A 20118-nucleotide genomic window follows, 5' to 3' on the forward strand; every position below is an offset into this window, starting at 1 on the left:
TTGATTTTGCCCTATAGTTAGGATACACAGTCGTAAAGCCAGAAGTGATGCAATGGAAAAATCAAAGATAGTATCTGTTAAAAAAGGCTATTGCTGCATTCTACATCCATTTAAACATGAAGAAAACATTAACTGCTGATTCAGAAATTTTTCTTTTTAATTCGTATAATGAAAGTATCTTTTAATTTCCAGCTGAATACCACAGAAATTGGTGTTGTACAATACAGAATTTTTGCCCACTGTGAGACAAAAATCCTCTAGTCACCAAAAGTTGTAAGAGTTCCCCTTGCCTGAGAAACAGAAGACATGAGAAATTAAGTCTGCATCCAGACACCTATGTAAAAGCTTATTGTACCTCTTGACTATTTCTATATCGAGTCCCAAATATAAAGATACAACCCCAGGAACCATTATCTGTGTTTTTAGGTAAAGATTAAGGATTTTAAAAAGAGTGATCCCACGTTGTGGAAGTACCTCATTGAAAAATCTTTTTCCTTCTCTGGCAAAATTGCTTTTTTTCCTGAATACATTTTGCATTAACAACATAGAACAGCATGCCTATACATTTTTAACATGCTTTTCTGGAGGCATTTGTGTTCACAGATTTCATGGTCAGAAAGGACTGTTTTGGCCATGCGTGCAATGGTATAAAGATTTCAACCTGCAACATACTTTTTGGAAAGAGATAGCATCTTGGCATAGACATTGCAATGATAAGATTCATCTTGCCTCTAAATAAGCTGCCATAATGCCTACTACTCTCATTGTTGAAAAACCTCAACCCCCCCTTCTCACATGAATTTGTCTGAAGTCAGTTTCCAGGCATGCCCTTTTCTGAAATCTCCATCTGTCACCAATATTATCAAAGATAACTTTGTACAAAGAGCTCTATTTCAAATTGTTGACAAGACACAACTGAATAAGAGATAATCACAAATACTAACACTGCTTCTGACAACAAGCTATGCACTTTTCCCCCCCTCCTTTTTTTCTCTTTTTTTCTTTTCATAGTAGTAGTAGAAAGAGTTTGCTTTGAAGGAATCATGAACAGGACAAACCCAAAATTAAGTTTTCAATAGAGACCTATTTAAGAGCTGGTACCACTGTCCCACAATTAATGTTTGCAGAGAAGTTTAGGGTACAAAAGCAAACTTTAAGATGAAGAGTTATATGCAAGTGAAAATATTAACGCCAAAGGAAGAAAATTAATTTGACAAACATGTAAAAAGACACTACAGATCAGTCAAGCCTTTAGAGAAGTCCTTGTTACTGTGCTCCATAACTTTATTTTTAAGATTCTGAAGAAAAAACTTCACAAGCCTGAAGGACTTCCCACAGCCTGTCTGCTCTCCATAATAAATACTCAAGTGGAGCATGCAGCATAAGAGAACAAAGTAAAAAGCTCCGTGGGATACCTGACACTTGAAATTCAAACTACCAAAGTCCTTAATTAATTATATATGCCTGTGTGTGAGATGGTATAATGTTCACCAACTGCTTCAATGGGCCTTGTGTAAACTAAGAACAGAACAACTGGCTACAACTGTCAGCTTTCTAGTGCAAGGAAAAAAGAGTCTCCAATCAAGAAAAAAATATTTCAGGGCCTGAAGACATTGGCTACATTGGCTTATTCAGATTTAAATAAGCAAGCAGAAATTATTTAATGTCCCTCAGATGTCTGCTCTGCTTTTCTGCCAAAAGCTGCTGCTCTGCAAGGGTGACTGCATGCAAAGCTACTCCTGAATTATTACACTCTACTGCCCAGCGTATCTGAGGTAAACAAATCACTGGTTTGGGTTATCACCATTTGCTGAACTGTGAACTGCAGTGAACAGCGAGGCACGGAGACCTTTTCAGCTGTCTGCATTTAAGAGCTACCAGCCTGAAATCAAAACTTCTGTATTTGCCTCCCGTAATACATTAACACAGAAAAGTCAAGAAACAAACAGGAACGTGTTCTGCTCTCACTGCATGTACTTATGCTTCACTGTCCCCACAATACAACTAATAGATTTTGGGTTTTCAAGCATACTCAATTCCATTTCTCTCTCTAAATCTGATTTTCCCATACAGTTCACAGATGTCAGAACTGTTGCAAACTACAGGGATTACTATGGATTAGGGGATCTCCCATGCCTGAAAGAGAAGTGTTTAAAGCAATTACACATCATAGTGGAAAGGTATTCCCCATACATTCTCCTTCTAGCTCATCTGCAGGGATAGTACTTTCCTCTGGGAGATGAGCATGTTGTTAGCCTGAAAACTGGTACAAGCCCCAAATATATCATAGAATCACAGTACAGTTTGGGTTGGAAAGGACCTTTAAAGGTCATCTAGTCCAACCCCTCTGCAATGAGCAGGGACATCTTCAACTATATCAGGTTGCTCAGAGCCCCATGCAACCTAACCTTGAAAATTTCCAGGGATGGGGCATCTACCACCTCTCTGGGCAACCTGTTCCCTCATTGTAAAAAAATTTCTTCCTTATATCTAGTCTAAATCTACACTCTTTTAGCTTAAAACCATTATCCCTATCGCAACAAGCCCCTTATCTAGCAAAGTGTGCCCACAGTCCTAGCACAGGCTAGAATTCTGTCCTAAAATTCAGGTAAATCTTCTCAGCATGAGATCAAAATATTGGTCTAAAATATAAGCACTGCCTGCTCTCCATCCCATCCAACCTTCCCCCACCCCTGCATTACAGAGGCTGAGTCAGCAGATCAGGACACCAGCACGGTCTCATGCATAGGCATAGGCTAAACTGTGAGAAGAGAGGACAAGATTACTACACCATCAACCACTGACAGATGAGTAAGATAACTAGAGGGCAATCACCTTGTCAGCCTTCAGCACCAAATTTGCAACTACTTACTGGTCAACCACTTCTGCCGCGCTCAGCGCTCAGGTCACAGTTCATCGTTTAAGGCAATGGGAACTGTGACTGAGTCAGCTGCTGGTTCAGTGGAGGTGGCCATGACCTGGTCTAGCAGGCAGCTGCCAGTACCAATATCCAAAAATGCAGCAACTGACTTTGTTGAAGGCTCTCTGCATCTGACCTGCAATTCTTTAGCAGCAAGTGATGCAGCACACATGCCAAAGCTATAAGGAGGAGAGCTCCAGGTAATGTACCAAAAGCCAAGGAGCTGCAGGGTTACAGGCTGAGGGTACGGTCTGTGCTAGCAGCAGGCTCCCCTCCCACCCAAGTGGTTCTTCTGAAAAAACCCAAGCCTTTTCCTGTAGTTCTGTTTATATTACACCATCCCCAATATACACAACCAGCTAAATTATATTTACTTAGCTAACTTCCACACCTTTTCCCCTTTCTCTTTCCTCAGATTTGGATCACAGCTTTCTTCTGCCCAGTATTTTCTTTCCTAGAATGACAATAGTGCAGATACAATAAAGAGGTGTTACCAGGCTTTGTTCAAATACTCTTTGTTAAGTAGTTCAGCTATTTACCTCCTGCTCAGAAGTTCCTGTTTTCCCACTGAAGGGGGAAGGGAAAGCCATAAGCCTGTATAGTGATATGGCAGGTTTTGTTTAAAAAGTCTGTGTGCAGAGATATTTAGTATCGTTGCCCCCCCCCCCCCAAAACGCGATACTACTAGTTTCAAATCAAAGAGGGAAAATTCTTTAGAGAACTAAAAAAAAATAAAAATCTGACTACAAAAGAAGTATTTTGCAGGTATCCCTTTCTTCAAGCTACCAACTATTCCTATATCAAAATGCTCAAATCTACACACGTTGAAACCCCGGACCGCTATCATGAACTGTGCACAGAGGCATGTAATATAACCTCCTACTGCCAACAATATTACAGGTCTTAGCAAATAAAGCCAAGAAAGCAGAAAGGAATTAGGCCACTGAAAGACATCACTAACTGGGAACTTTGCTATTTCACACAAAAGGAAAAGGAAGAAGACAATATGCATAGTGATTTGTCTCTGATGCAGGAGAAGGCATATGTCATTTGATAATCCAGTGATAAGGCAGGAGAGTCATGGGACACACTTATTTATTGGACCGAAGAAACACACTTAGTTTGACTTTTCTGATGCTGAGCTGTTTTGACACCTATGATTTAATAGTATCAGGAGGTTATAGTGATGTGGATGTAACAAAATGACTAATGTTTAATCACGAAATAAGATACCTATTGTACTGGGGGATACAAGACTATAGGGAGCTTTAAAGAAATATGTAAATAAGACATTTAGGTTATAAAAGGGCATGCCTGGAGAATGAATCTACACAGCTTCCCCTTTTATCATCCATCAGCTACTCTGTTCAAGCCAAACAAACTGCGCATATGAAACAGATAAACAACCTGGTAGCACATTGGGGGGAATCTTGGTAACAAGTAGGTTAAGTGTGCCTTTAATTTTCCCGAAGTCAGCTTTAGCATAGTAGGTCAATACAAAAAGAGGTTAAAAGTGTCAGTTAGGCTCCTCCTAATCTCAGTCTAATTTGACAGCAAGTACTCCAAACAGGGGTATAGAGAGGAAAGGTCTTAAGGGAGGTGATCTCTTTTATTAGGTTAATCTATGGAGATGGCAAATGAAATAAATGGGGAAATCTTCTGGGCATATACTTTTCTCCATTGCTGAATGGAAGGAACAACAGAGCTGCCCCTTTCCCAAATGCTAACAAGCAGATAGGAAAAGACTATCGGAAAGGAGCTGCTGATCTTTAAGAGCCCGACAAACAATATAGGCACCAATTAACATGTACAGCTGTCGCGGTAGGTAGGCTTTCATGTTCTTTTTTTTTTTTTTTCCCCTTCATGTGCGGAAGTGTCAGGATGGCTGAAGTCAATGGGGAAATATGCAACAGGTTTTAATAGCATCAAAAACTGATTCGTAACAACCTTCTGTTCATAACAATACCATTTGTGTACATTAGATCTTAGTCTGATTTCGTTCCCATCAACTCATCTGGATTCTATTTGCATCTCTTCTCAGGGTTGTCTTTTTGGTTGTATACATTGTCTATGTAATCTTACAGAAACAGCAACCACCACAAGTCAAAATTATGTGTCCTGTTAAAATGCACTTTTTTTTTTTTTAAACTGAGACCTAAATTAATGAAGCATTTTGAAATAAAGCTCAGTTTTTAAAGTGAAAATTACTTCAGATGTGGGTTGGTTTGGGTTTTGAGGGGTTTTTTTGGAGGCTAGCATTCCACTGTTCAGCTTAATAAGAAAGCGAAAATCAGATGTAACCAAGCTTAGAGAATTCCATTTCATTTATTGCCATGTACTCTTGTTTAATTTTAACTTGACTTGGTAAAACACTATCCAAGAGACCCCATCTCACCTTTAACACATTATCTTGACTTGCTTACTTCAGGCAAACATTTCCTAGGTAGTCCTCTGTTACTGCATAAAGAGAACGTCAAGTTCTTTGTACAAGTGTCTGGTCATGTTTCATAATTGCCAAAGTCTAGAAAGAAATCTCAAGTTTGAACAAAATGTTTGGAAATCTTATTCTCCTGGCTAAGATTCCTACCCTTTTTGCTGAGAAGATAAACAGGAAAAATTCTTTAATAGTAACATAAACAATTGTCTATCATTATTCCACTCTTGGTAAGTTTCATCATTCAATTATAATTCTATAGGCCTATGTAATATGTTCAAAACCGGTTTTACACATCTTCAGATGGAGGTCATAACTGAAACAGAAAATACATCACAAGAGAACCCATCTCTTCAAGCAGGTCATTACTTTCCTCTTGCACGCTGCCTTTTAAAGTCAAGTCTCATTAATGCAAGAATCTACTCAAAACAGTAAGATACGGATTGTGGTTCTCTAACAACTATCCTTCTGTCCAGTAGGCATCCAGACTCTGACATCAGCCAAACTCCTGTGCATTTGGAGAAGAACAAACATCAATACTATTCATTTGTACTGTGCTATATCTTAGTAATACCACTGAGAAGGAGAAATATTTTCATCTTAGAGGTCAACTGGCAATCCACAATAGTAAATAACTGTTGTAAATGTATTGCACACGCCAGTGAACATGGCTTATGCACACAGCAAGGCTTTGAAATATAAATTGGAAATCCCAACAGAGATCCTGCTTTTCTATGCATCCTTAATTTCTCATATTGAAGAACTTTTCAGTGTTATCCTAAAATTTTTCACTGAGGTCACCTCAAGATAGAGGTAGATCTGACAAAAACCAAGTCCATCCAACCTGCTTTTGCATATGGGTCAGCCAAAAACATTTGTTTATTTAAAAGAAAGCACTTGCTTTTTCTTTTAAAACCAAACATGTCACAATATTCACCAATAACCTCCCAAATCACTGTATCACTATAAGTATTTCTAATATTCTTCTAAAATACTACAGTATTTTTCATAGTTTTTCCCACCTACAGCTTTAAGAAACCATTAAAGATGGATGTCTCTCATACTGAGGAAAGCCGGTACTTTCAGTTGCCTCACACAATGCCTTCTCATAAGACCCCATTTCACCAAATTGTTATTCTTCTATTTTGATTATCTGTGTCAAACCTAAAGAGCAGCAGTCTGGATGAGGATAGTGCAAAGCAGGCCTTCAGCAAGTTGCCCTGAGCTGCTGGGCAAGGAAGACTTGAAGGAATGAATGGACAAAATAACCCCCAAAAAACCCCACACAAACAAAAAAAAACCCCTGCAAATAAAGGAGCTGGAAAGATAGGACTTGCAATAAAGAGGCAGAAGACTGTGCAAGAGAGACACAGGCACAAACATACGTTGAAATACTTTCCGTTAAGTATGCAACAATGCTGGAAACAAAGTTCTTCACACATCTTAATTCTATCATGAGTTAAGTATACATTATGGCATAGTCTGTAATTACATGACAGCATACATTCCCCTTCTCCACAACACCACCTGTGTGCAGCAACAGAAAGGAGAGCCTTCTTCAGAGCTAATGCCTTCCACTATTTTGCTTTCTCCTTGTTTACATGTGTGGCCTGCAGATTTGTTCCCAGAGTGCAACTCAGGGCTTTTATCCACATGGGCTCTTTAAGAGTACTTTTTTATCTGAATTATCTCACAGGTCATTAGTAAACTATTAAACACATCTCTGTGAGATAAAGTACGGTATCCCAATTTTACAAACAGTGCACTAAAATTAAGGTCAAAAGTACTTATTGCCAAATTTCACTGGAAAACTCTTTTTCCCTACACCACTTAACATGACACTGCATTTTGCCTCTTCGGAAAATAGCTCCTACTGACTTCAGCTACAACTGCAAATAAGCATTTCTTTTGCATCTCAGACCCAAAGTTGGGGATCCAGAAAACAAAAGAGAAAAGCAGGCGCGCTGAAATTCCAGGCTTACTTGCCTTATCTAGCATCCCATAGGAACACTGTAGTGCAAGCAGAAGATAAAAATCAGATTTTCCAGGAAAACAATTAGCCAGGAGACCATCCTTTCTCTTTGAATAATCCCGTTCCTTACTCATGACATGCACAATAATCCCAGTAACTCCCAGAAAAACTCTCCTGTGCAATGACAGTGACAGAAGTTTCTTGATAAAAATAACACAATCACATAGGTTTTGACAGGATTCCAGTGTCTGCACACAATCCAATACCAAACCAACACTGCCAGGGTGAACATCAATTCTAGTGCTTCTTAATTTCCAAGGTCTTCGGTTATAATATTTTATTAATGTTTTTGTATGTGCCTATACACACACAAGTTTAGAAATTAAACTAAAACCAAATCAATGCTCTGCTGTAATTTTGGGGTGCTTTTTTCCCCTCTAAGGACTGAATAAAAGCACCACCCTCCCCAGCACACATCACAGTTGTGCTCTGAGCCTGTAGAGGACAATTGTGCATTTGTTTATGCTTTCCAATCTACAGCAGTAGTAGCAAGCATCTAACCACAGATTCACCCTCCCCTCACCTGCTGCTAGGTCAGTCTGTCCTACAGCGGCTGTCTCCAGTGGGAGACAACCAAGGCCGATTTTATTGGCTGAAGTGTCATTTTAAAGATACATTGCAGAGGTCTTCCTTTTGGCTTTTTTGCCTGTTCCCCTGCTCCCCACTGCTTAATTCCTGCCTGCAACACTGCGTTTCCATTTTTAAATTCCTCCTACAGCTCCTCATACTCCTCTCAAAACTGCACTGCCACATTCAGCTATTACCTGCTGCAGGAGCTGCAGCCTCGGGAATAGCACTACTGTTGAATGAAGAGAACAGATGCTAAAATACGTATTATGGTGACTCTTTCGTGTAATCACTATACACAAATACAAAGAAAAAAAAAGGAGGGGGGACCTGTTAGAGTCCATTTATTTAGCCTGGAAGCTGTACAGCCGCTGTGCAGAACAGCGTCACTTTTCATATATTTAAATCCAGGCCTGGACATAGCAGTCACGTTTAAAGCTGATGATACAGACCAGTCTTGTTTTCAGGTATGAAGCGGTTCTTGACAGGTTTCCTTTCAAGTTGTGCACATCAGGCCATGTGCACAAGCAGCAATTACCTAAGTATGATCAGAGAAGCTACTTTCCCCACATGGCCTCTTTCCAGTCCTACCTAGCATTATTCAATATATTTATTCTTTGTAACTAAATTATGATATATCCAAAGACTGACTACATCTTCCTGATTATTACCATGCTTACTTAGTTCACCGCAGTTCTACGAAATCTGATTTTAGTGCAGCTCATATTGGACCAGAAACATTGTGGCTACCCAGAACAAACTGCTGGGACAGCATCCCTCTAATGATACCAATTTGTTGAAAATGTTTTTGTTTTGCTTTGAAGATTTTTGTCTCAGCGAACTTGTGGTTGCATCAGTGTCATCTGCACACCCATACCTTGCAAAAATGAACAGTGTAAACACTCAATATTGTGCTCTAACTTGGCAAAAATGCAGTCACGCCCAGGACTGATCCAAGTCTGTGTCGTGAAGTGATCTGGCAAAGCCTGGATCCAGTATTAATGAACATGGAACCAAGACCCCAGGCTCTTTCAGTTCACTAACATAAGTTTAACACCAAGCCTGCCTTGGACCAGACCCAGCTCCCACAAAACCAACGACTTGATTCTTTCCGTACTCAGTCCCTCCTTCACTGGAGTTTTACCAGTCTTAAACCTGAGCCGCTCCTTTCAGAGGCAGGTGAATCAGTGCCAGCAGCTTCCACAGGAACTGGCTCAGGCCACATGAACAGAACTACCTTGCCAAAGGTCTGATGGACGCTAAAATCTATTTACTATCTGACCCTAGAAAAGAAGGGTTGGTCCTCCTTGCCAGGACACACTTTCTACTGCTTTTCTGGAATTGAAACAGGAACAAGTGCAGAAATATCACACTGTTACAATATGTACTTTATCCAAAAGAAAAATGAAGCTAAAAAATACATGCATACATATATATAAAAGCAGGACCATTAGAAACTGACTATACGGCACTATTATTCCCAGGGGAGAACAGGAAAGAACAGCAGGTTGAATGAGAAGGCACTCACCAAACGAGGGTACCACATCATAATTCCTACTACGCTACCCTTTCAAAAGGGCTCAGAGTCCCCAAGAAATTTTTCCATGGTTTTGAGAATTCAATTTTTAAGAAGAATCCTTGAACCACCTCTGCTCTAACCCTGCCTGTTGCTGCTACACAATCAGCGCAGGACATAAACAGAGCAGACAGATCCGCAGGCTCCCCAGGTACACAGGAGTGCTCCCCGCATCCTAGGGCAAGGAGTGAAAGGCACCTGCTCTTGCTGTAGAAGCACTTTGTTAACAGTTAAGACTAGGGCTCAGAAACCTGGGGGCCATTTATGATTTTGCAAGAGTCCTGTGTGACTCACAGTCAATTAACCTTTTTGCCTTCGTCCTTTCCCTGCTCGCATTCTTACTACACAGCCAACAAATATATCTCTTCATCATACATGGCATGGAAAACATTTTTTTCAGATAAGCATGTACTACTTTAAAATCCTCCAATATGAGGTCTTAACAGCGTGTAATAAATCATTCCAAGGAGGCAGCAGGAATCCCAGTGCGGAAAGACGAAAAAAAGAATATAACGTAAGGGGAGGAAAAAACTCAAAACAAACCAACAATCACAGAGAAAAGGGACACAGAGAAGTCCAGGATTTATATTCGTTTTAGGACAAAACATAGCATCAAGTATCTCCATCATTTGCTGTATTTGACAATACCACTGTCTTCACGAGCAACTCAGTTCCCATAGTACAATTACCCAGGGATGTGGGACTTCTGTGGAAACACACTCCCCAAAAAAAGTCTTCCATAACGATTTTTATTGGACCAGCTGGCACAGCTGGAAAAAGGCAGTTTTCAGGGATGCAGTCCCAATCTCTTTCCAACTATATCATCAGTCTTTGTCCTCAGACCATGATGGTTTTAGCCTCAGCACTCATCCTCCTGAGTCACACACCCAGCTACAGTATTATGCATGCTAAAGCTAAGTGCCTAGGAAGCTGTGCCTATGCCATTAGGAATAATGGCAGGACTGCACATTTCATCAATGTACAGCCACAGGCTACTGAAGGCCAAAAAAAAATATTTAAAATTAGCTTTGGGTTGCATGAGAATTTTTGTAGGTACAAAAGAAATTGTTTTCTAGAGTTTGGGAAGGATGAGAGAGAAAGAATTTTATTATAATCACTATCCACCCAAGAACAAAGTTGATGTTCAAGTATGTCTTTAAAGCATTCTTTTTGTGACGAGATAATGACTTTTCATACATATTCCACCTTGAGCTATTAAGAATATTTTGCATTTTTGACCTTTTGTAAAATATCTGCATTCAAATTGAGAGGCATTTTCACTGTCTTACCATGTCAGTCCTAATACTGTTTCTGTCTGCACTTGGAGCACATTCCAGACAACACTTCAGAATCCAAAGCTTCTGTTTTCTTGTGTCCCCCAAACAATTCTCTCTTCCCAAGGAAACACCCTGATCTTGACCAGGAAGCCAAAGACCTCTAAGGAAACAGAACTTTAAACAACAATATGATCCTAGAGGAAGATGGAAATCATATAGATGTATGTATTCACTACACTGAGGACAGTCACACTCAGGGTCAGCAGTGGAAAAACAGCACGTAAAGAAGGAGAACTGCAACTTGCCTTCAGTGAGAGTTTTGTCTGACCAAGAGCAAAGGAGAAAGCTTAGACTTTATAATCGTGCATTTTCTTATTCATGCACAGGAAGATGAAGCTACTGGATGAAGTGACTGACTAGTACAGGCTGCTTTTTTCACTGAGTAATTCAAAGTGAATCATTTTAAGACCATGCTTACATACATCTCCTTTAGGCAAAGCACTTGTTCAACACATCAGAAGATGCCTCAGTGTTGTCAACTACATGCAAGCAGACACACTGTGACTGGACTAAAAATTGCATTATAAGAAGAAAAGGCTTCCATTTCAAGTACATATCTTATTCTGGACATTTCACTTAAAGAATAATCTACATAGAATAGCATGAAGAAATGCAACTGTAATGACAATTTACTAAAATTTACACCATCACAAGATCTCACTTGCTGCAGCAGTGTAACAACCATCCAAACCTTTCCAAGCTATGTAGTATTTGTTTTGTTAAGGACAAATAGCCATCACAAGCCTTAGAATTAGTAGGGTAAGTTTTATGAGACACTGTATCTAGCAACATACTGGTGTGAAGCAACAATCTGAAGGAATCAATGTCATTCTGCTAGAAAGTAAATATTTTTATAACTACACCCATAGCAACCACAAAACTCTCCACTTCTGCAAAGTGATCCATAATGCTTGACTTGAGAAGCTGATTTAAAGCTCTGATGAGGTATCACTAGCCATCATTTATCTTGGCCATAAAATTCCCAGGAGGACAAATATATAGTCTTTCTTGGCCATCATTGTACAGAAAAACAAACAGACAAACACTCAAAAGACATCTCTGGAAATCACTATACTTGCTTTTTTTTTTTAAACTATAAATCCTCCAGGACAGTGTGTGTGTGTGCAGTTATACTATAAGAATAAGTATCAATTATCTTCTATAGGATGTATTTGTACTGCAGTGTCAACCCAGGTGATTGACATCTAAATTAAAGACTCTATGTAACACTGCTTACATCTTATATACTACTTTTCATCAACAGATCTCAGTGTGCCTTACAAAGATTTGACCAAAGAAGTCATTCAGAGAAGTTAAGAGAAATGCAGATAAATTCATTGCCAGTAGTCACATGGCCAGCTAAGGCCAGTGAATCCAAGTCTCCCGAGTCGGAAGCCCCTGCCCTGTTTGGCAAGCATCATTAGTACCGTGTGTAAGCAATTTGGATAAGCTTCCACACACCAAAGCTGTGCTTTATGCCCGTTCCCAAAGGCCTCTCTCAGAAATCCAGTGGCATTTTCTGTTTTGCTCTTTGCACTGAAATAAACTGACACCAGTTCTTTCCCAGTGAGTGGCAGGAAGCCTTGCACACCCTCTGGTCATGGAGGCAGATGTAGAAGGCAATGGAAATCTGTCAGCACCAGGTAATTTAACCTACACTTCAGGCTACGTTTCTGTGTTCATTCATACTAGATGTGTGCAATGCTATACCAAACAGCATTACAAAATTAAGCTGAACCAGGTTTGGGTACATGACTCCATTACTGCTGAATACGCACAGTCAACCTCATCCCAGATTTATGCTGGCTTTAAAGCAGCTGCATAAGGACAGATAATACCTGATCCATCATAAAATCATCTTTATAAAGCTAAGTCATTTTACACAAATCTGAAACAGCAGACAGTGTTTTGCAGCATTGCAAAGAATCTCTTAGTAGGAGCTGTTAAGCTGAATTTACTGTGCCATTAAACCACAGCCTCTGTGCAGAAGTAGCCTGGTTACCAGCACATGTAGAAATCCATGCAGCAGTTAATTCATCTTCACAGCACCCAAACTGGGGAGGTAGGAGCAAAACCTGATCAAGATCATTCATTTAAGGGACTGAAAGATTTAATTTATGTGGTTACTTTGTGCTTTTCCATTCTCTTTGGTTGAAGAGTAACACAGATTTGCCCTTTGCCTGTACAGAGAAGACAGCTCCAGTTTCAGAGCCAGGAGCTACAGAACTTGCTGCATGCACATCATTGACTGACAGCAGCAATAATCAAATATTTATGCAGCCCCACAGTGCAAACTCTCAGAACATTTAGCACTATCGTTTAACACCCCTAGCTCAGCTGTAACATAGTTTCCTAATGAACATGGGGTCTGGCAGACTAGTAGCTGCAGCGATAATGGATAGTACTAAAAACAGTCCTCTTCCCCAGCTGTCTCACAGGTGTCTCCAGAGCAGGGGCAGCAGAAGCAAAAGTATGCTCTTACCACAGCTGCTGCACTTCAGAGCTTGGTGCTTAGACAGAAAATGATGTATCAGGCTGCAGACTCCTAAGATTGAAATATAAACACATATATGAGTTTGTCCCATTTACAGGTTTGCAAATTCTTAGCAGAAGAATCGTGCTGTCAGCTGGGGGATCAGTACTGATGGTCATATCCTGAAGAGCTACAACTTTTAGGATGATCAGAACCAGCAGGAACTGACTGATGTAGGGTGCACAACTCCATTACTGCAGAATATGTACAGCCAATTTTGAAATAAGAGATCTTTAGTCAGAGCTAGCTCTCAAAGCACATTTTCGCTCAGAAAAAAAAAAAAAAAAAGAACTGGTAGAAAAGTTTTGCCAAAACCCAATGCCAAACATATATATACATACACACACATATAAACACCAGTTGTTAAATTGAGTTATTTCAGTTCTATATCAAGGTATTCACTAATATGTTTTCCTTTTCCTTTAATTTCACAGAACAACTTTGTATTAAAGCAGGCTTTCAAGTAAGTGGGGTTAAGAATCAGAAGTATTTCCTCAAAGGCAGTATCTAGCAATATTCTACTTCTGTAGGACCCTGCCTTATTGCTTTTAACTTTGTATTAGACCTGTCCTCCATTCTCTTAAATACATCATCACAAACCAGTATAAGTTCATCTACATTACAGACTTCTATCGGCTCCTTTGAGTTGGCCAGGAACTGCACACCTTCGCACTGTTGATCAATAAAAATACATACGTGGAAGCTTGTAGTGCAGACACAACTCTTTACTAGTCCACAAAGTCATGTTGCCTTGAGGTTCTTTCCAAAGCTGGTAAATGTGTTCTCACTTAAGTACTGAAACTTAAACTAAAGTTGGCTCTAAAATGTCAATATAAATGGACTCAAGTATCTCAAAACAGTGGCTGAAGAGTCATAATTATTCCAGGAGTCAGGAATGGCTGACAGGAAACAAATTCCACCTAAAGCCTATCATCACTCTGTTTAGAAAGGAAAACTACACAAATATTACCACCAGTCAACACAGACTAGAAAGCACACTTCCAACAAAGAATAAGTAAGAGCCTGTCCATGCCCTGTCACCATGTAGCTCAATGTAAGTATAGCTGATGTCATGTTCGCAGCCAGGCTGAATATACGTTCCAGCAGGGGTTGGGAAAAGCCTTGGGCGCCTGTCTAACAATCTACAATGGGATCACTCCTCAGATAAAGTACAAAAAGGTTTATAATTCTGTTGTAATTAGTAACTGAAAATAATGGAAAAGCAAGCAGCTTTCCTTTCAAAATCTAAGGCTACTTTATTCGCAGATCTACCACAACCGTGACAGTGAAGCATCCCCTGTATTTAACAACTGAAACAAGCCTACAACCACCTGAAGACTGCCAGAATTCCCAACCAAGCCAGCATACAAGGTACCAGCTGGTACCAGGCTCTGGCTTCACACCCTCATCGCGACTTGCCCACACAGCGGCCATCCTCCCTCTGACAGTACTGTTCCTACCATGGGTCCTACACCACATGTCTGCCCAAAGCTTTGCTTGGTTATTTTAACTTTGAAGTCAGCAAAACCAACAGTCATTCCACTGTTCTGATGAAGCACAATGTTTTCAAGCCTTGAAAATTAATCTGGTCAGATAAGTTAATGCCTCCAGCGTCACCAAAGCAAAAACATCACACAGGAAACAAAAAAATCAGTTGGGGCAACCAGCTCTTTAAATTCCTTAACTATTAATAGTGTAGATGAGCAGACTTAAAAGAAATATATTATTTTTAAGCAGAGATGATGCATATCTATTGCTTAATACACTGAGAGCAAACAGTCCCGCAGAGGGATCCCAGCATTGCGTTGTTCACTGTCTACCACTAAGATGAGTGACTAAACCCTATAATGCCTGGCCGTATGTACATTTGTTTATGCCTTATAAAAGTACCTGCAAAAAATAAAATCACTACAAAAACCAAGAAGTGTTTGTTCATAGTCTGCTCTGCACAGGTGTATCTAATCACTAAGGGCATAAGGAAATGTTTTTTATTGACCTACAAAATGAAGATAAGTTGCCCAATTAACGCTCACGTCATGGTTATCAGTGCATTATAAACAATAAAACATATACAACCAATCTAGTTAAGAACAGCCTCCAAAAAAAAAAAAAAATCAGTTCCAAATAACCCAAAACCCATTTTTCCGTTACAAGAGGTGATAGTACCACAAACACTGCAGGAGTCTAAAAAGACTGCATGTGCCCTATATTACTTTTGCATTTGTCGATAGTTTCCCTCGGGGCAGGAGCGTTGTGCCTCCTTCCCCCCAAGCCGCCCTTGTTTCCAAGCCGTCCCTTCCCGCCGCTTCACCTGCCGGTACGGACCCATGGAAGCCACATGAGGTGATGAACCGAGGGGGAAACAGCCCAACCTCCAAACCACAGCGGGAACTCTCCACAGCGGTGACCCGAACACCTGCTGAGCGCCCTGTTCAGGGCCGACGCTCCCTCACCCCTCCGTAGAGACCCTCCGCGCACCCCCCCGGCCCGGTTCCTCCATGGCCGCCGCCTGCCCGGGGTCACTCACGATCTCGGTCACCATGAGGAGCCCGGGCAGGGTCCGCAGGAACTCCCTGTCGTAGGCGAGGGTACTGGAGCTGGCCGACAGGTTAGCGGTGAAGGAGCTGCTGGTGGTGGTGACCGTGTGGGAGCGAGGGCGCGGCGGCTGCTCCTGAGGCGACGGCACCGGCGGATCCATCGTCAGCGCCGCGGGGCTGCCCCGCACCTCCCGGCCAGCCTGGAGCGCAGCGGCGGGGCGGAGGCAAGGGAGGCTGCCGCCTCACGGGCGGCGGGAAAGGCGCCGCCACCCGCCGCTTTGTGTAGCCCCGGCGCCGCTGGCGGGCAGCCCCTCGCCTCAGAGCGGGGGGAGGGTGCTGAGCTCCCGGCCCCAGGCGGAGAGGCGGGTCCGGTGCGGTGCCGCCCGCCCAGGAGGCCGCCCAGCCGGCCACCCAGCCTTCCTGCAGATGCCCCTGGGGCGGGAGTGGGGCTGCTGCCTGACGCCGGGCGCTGGGAGTCGGCTGCCGGGGCCAGTGTGGGGGATCCTGGCCCGGGGTGGTGGTGCAAGGAAAGGCCCTCTGAGGGGTTAACATGGGATCCCTCTGAAACCATCTCCTTACCTCTCAGACTTTCATACACACAAAGGCCTTGGGACCATGTCTGCTCCCAGTGCGGCCACGAAGCCGAGCTGGGCCAGCCCTTCACTGGAAAAACACCCCACAGGAAACCATGCCATAGCCTTATGGGTGAGCACAGTTTGGGTGGTCCAACCCCAGCCGCCTGCCATCATCATCCATGCACACCATCACCCCTGGCTCCACAGGCAGCAAATATTGACAGGAGACGTGCTGGCGCTGCAGGTTGTTGTCCCCACTGGCCGCCATTGCTCATCAGTGGCACGCTCTTGGGAGAGGAACCACCACAAAGTGCCGTGGGCAGGGAACGAGAGGCTAGGAGATAGCACAGCCCTCTCAGAGCTGGAAATGGGGATTTAGCTGGGATCTGCCAAACGACCAAGAGTCTCCATGATGCAAAAGACTTTTTAAAAGCCATGAAAGTCACTGGAAATGGAAAGTATGAGGTCATTATTTGCCTACTACCTGACAGTGCCGAGCTGTTCCCTAACCTGTATTTTTTAGTACTTTTCCAGTCTTAAGTGTCGCCTGCTATAAACAATCATTTCTGGGTCATTTAAGAGCTTCTAAAGTGATCTTCCATTCCACAAAAAGTATGGTGTTTCAACAACAAGCAAGCAGGTTATAGGGGGTTTTTTCAATGTTCAGAAATTCTCATTAGCAAAGCATTTGCATGTGGCAGCTCAGTAAAAATGAAGTGTTTTCCATATGTCTAGTGGCTATTGTCCTCGAATTGTTTACTGTTGCTCTCCCACTGCCTAACAAAGGATGGATTTTGCAGTATTACCTTTCAGCAAAGAATTGAATCAGCTGGGGAGGGAGGAGGAGGATAGCGGGGTTTCTCCCAGAAGTACAGGAAATGTGAATTACCCGAAGGAACTGTTTCTTGTGCATGATTGTGCCTCTGCTCACAGTGTAAGTGTGTCACAGTGCAGGCTCCATGGGCTTCATGGAATATGTGTCTTGGCTCAGGGTCTATGGAGCCTCCACATACTCATAGGCACTGGTGACTTTTTTATTTCAGACGGCAGAAGAAATGTGGCAGAGTTTTGCGAACATAAGCTGGAGGTCATCAGAATGAGATGCCACCACTCAGCGTGATATGATACACAGATCATAGAATTTCTTTATGAGGAGAAAAAAAAAGACCATGAGCAAACCACACATTCAAGCTGTTTAACACAACATCTCAATCATGAATGAAGAATTTTACATTTTTTAGCAAAACCATAATTTTTTTGTGGGGTTACCAACATTTCTGTATTGGTTGCGTTCCTATTTTATCCCTTTCTCTTAAATAAGAGCTGAGAATTTAAAGGAACAGAACACATCTGTGCACTGGTTTGTTTAGAGACCTGCTTCAACTGGTTTGCAAATAAAAAGTGCTTAATCTGATTGTTCAGCACTGCCAAGCTTCTTTCCAATGCCAGAGCCACTTTGAGATGCCCCTGTTGTGGTTCGTGAGGATCCATTGTAACAGCATTGATTTTTTCCTCTGAACGACTTGTCTTTTCAGTTCCCCACCTGTAAGATTAGTAAGTAAAAGTGAATAAATGTGGGGTTAAAATTCATGCCAATAACAAAATTAGCACAAATTTCAAAAGGGTTTGAGTCATTCACATCACTTTCCCTTTGAGGGCTGATTTATTTTACACTGGATGTACATTCTCACCATATTTCCAGGACATAATTCAGTGGTCTCGGTTTTGATGCATAATGCTAAAACTCTGTATTTATTTTGCTCCCTAAACTTCTGGACATCAGTGTTGTTTCTCTATCAACATCACAATCAGAGCAATAAATGTCCCTGCTTTTGATCTGCACATCTATCATTTAAACATCCCAGGTCCTGTGGAAAAAAAAAAAAAAGTAAAACAAAAGTACAGATAAGGAAACATTCATTTTCTGTTTCAACTATATTAAATGTATTAATATAGCATAAGTTTTCAATGTCTGTTGTAGAGGTCTAGTATCATGACTAGTTCAGCAAGAACTGGATCTGGGCAACTTCTCTGAACACTGGCTGCCACTCTGACTTCCTTAGTTAGCACATTTTTCTCCAGCAAACGTATTCGAAGAGTGAGTTTCACTAAAAAAAAAAGGGCAAACACTCCAGAAGGTTTTCAATATCCCTCATATTCCAGGAAGCAAATTTCATTCTTTAACTTGACAACATACTACTTCACGTTTTGAATGTTAACTGTGAGGCTCTGATTTTTTGTTTTGCATCCTTGCACTGAAGGCTAGAACTGGAAAGCCTGCAGGGACCATCCAAGCTTAGCTAGATTTTTTTATGTGTAGATAGCATCAGAAGCAAAATAATTGAATGCTGCTGCTTGAACAATCAACCTTTTATTACAGAACTGCCAAGAGAGAAGGTGGCCCATTTTCTGTATTTTAAATTAACCTTTCAGGGGAAGGATTGGTGAGGCTTTTAAACACCAGGCAAGATTGTAACCTCTGTTTGTCAACTACTATAATGAAGTAAATTGTGATTAGAAGAAAAAAAAAAAGTAGTTTGGTGAAGCCTTTCAATGTAAATGTTTTAGTAAAAGCAAAATAGCTGATACAAGTATTATCAGTTTTTTAAGTATTCCTGAATGTCTCGATATCTGATTAACAGATTCTTCCATTTAAGCTGGTTTGGTTCTCAAATCCTGGGGTATGAACATTTTTGAGGTTACTGATCGAGCTCTGTAGAACTACCTTTTTAGCAACAATCTGGCTAACTGGAAGTGCTAATTAAAGTAGGCTCACAGGCCCAAGGAGCAGAGCTGACTGGAATTTCCTGAACTGGTTTTCTGTTTTTGAAATACAGCTTCCCTCCCCCTCCCCCAAATCCTAGAATTTTCAAATGTCAACATTATTCAGACTTTTTTTTGGTAAGTAAACCAAGCAAACATATTAAAGGAAAGGTGATTGAGATTTTTCATCAGCAGATTTAAGCCAAAAGCAAAAACTTAAAGTTTTTAAACCACCCAGGAGTGATTTAAGAAAGCTAAGGGAACTTATTCTGAAGAGGGCAAGAAAGGAATTGTACTTTCTGTGGAACCTAGGTCATACATAAAGAACATGGATTCATGTTGGATGTCCAGGACAAATATTCTTGCCCTTGACATCCCACTGTGCTAATCTGAGGATGAGATATTTTTAGCATTAAATCAAGAAATGTTTGGAATATTTCCTAGTGGCTTTTTAGAATCAGTAAAGTGTAGGTTTTGAGCTACAAATGTATTTAAGTAAATAATTAATGACATATATTACTCTTTGGTGGCTTGTGACCATACGGAAAAGCTGATTTATACTAACCCAAACCAGAAATACTTGATTTGTACTTTGGTAGTGACAAGCGCTATAGGCATGCCTAATGATTATTCAAGGTAAATGGCTCTGTGTATGAACTGGTATTTTGCAAAATAAAGATGGTTTTCTTGATCAAGATACTTGGATCTTCTAATGTTGGTGCAATAGAGAGAGAATAGATGAGATGCCCATATTTTCAAAATGGCTATTATTCTGCAAATCTGTAGGCAATCTGTGTTTGTACATGGGGTTACTGAACACGAGGCTTGTTTGGTTTTGCAGCTT

The 20118-nt window shown here is 41.2% G+C and overlaps 1 protein-coding gene across 1 annotated transcript in view; it reads right to left on the reverse strand.

Moving 5' to 3' along the window:
* Positions 1 to 16270, reverse strand: part of CMTM8 (CKLF like MARVEL transmembrane domain containing 8) — a 36914-nt gene extending 20644 nt beyond the window's left edge. Inside the window, exon 1 of the mRNA XM_054815002.1 lies at positions 15927 to 16270. Within this exon, the coding sequence (XP_054670977.1) occupies positions 15927 to 16097 (171 nt within the window). The 5' untranslated portion in view covers positions 16098 to 16270. The remainder of the gene's footprint in view (positions 1 to 15926) is intronic.
* Between the last annotated feature and the right edge of the window lie 3848 nt (positions 16271 to 20118).

The sequence above is a fragment of the Grus americana genome, chromosome 2 (assembly GCF_028858705.1).
Source record: "Grus americana isolate bGruAme1 chromosome 2, bGruAme1.mat, whole genome shotgun sequence".
Taxonomy (NCBI): Eukaryota; Metazoa; Chordata; class Aves; order Gruiformes; family Gruidae; genus Grus; species Grus americana.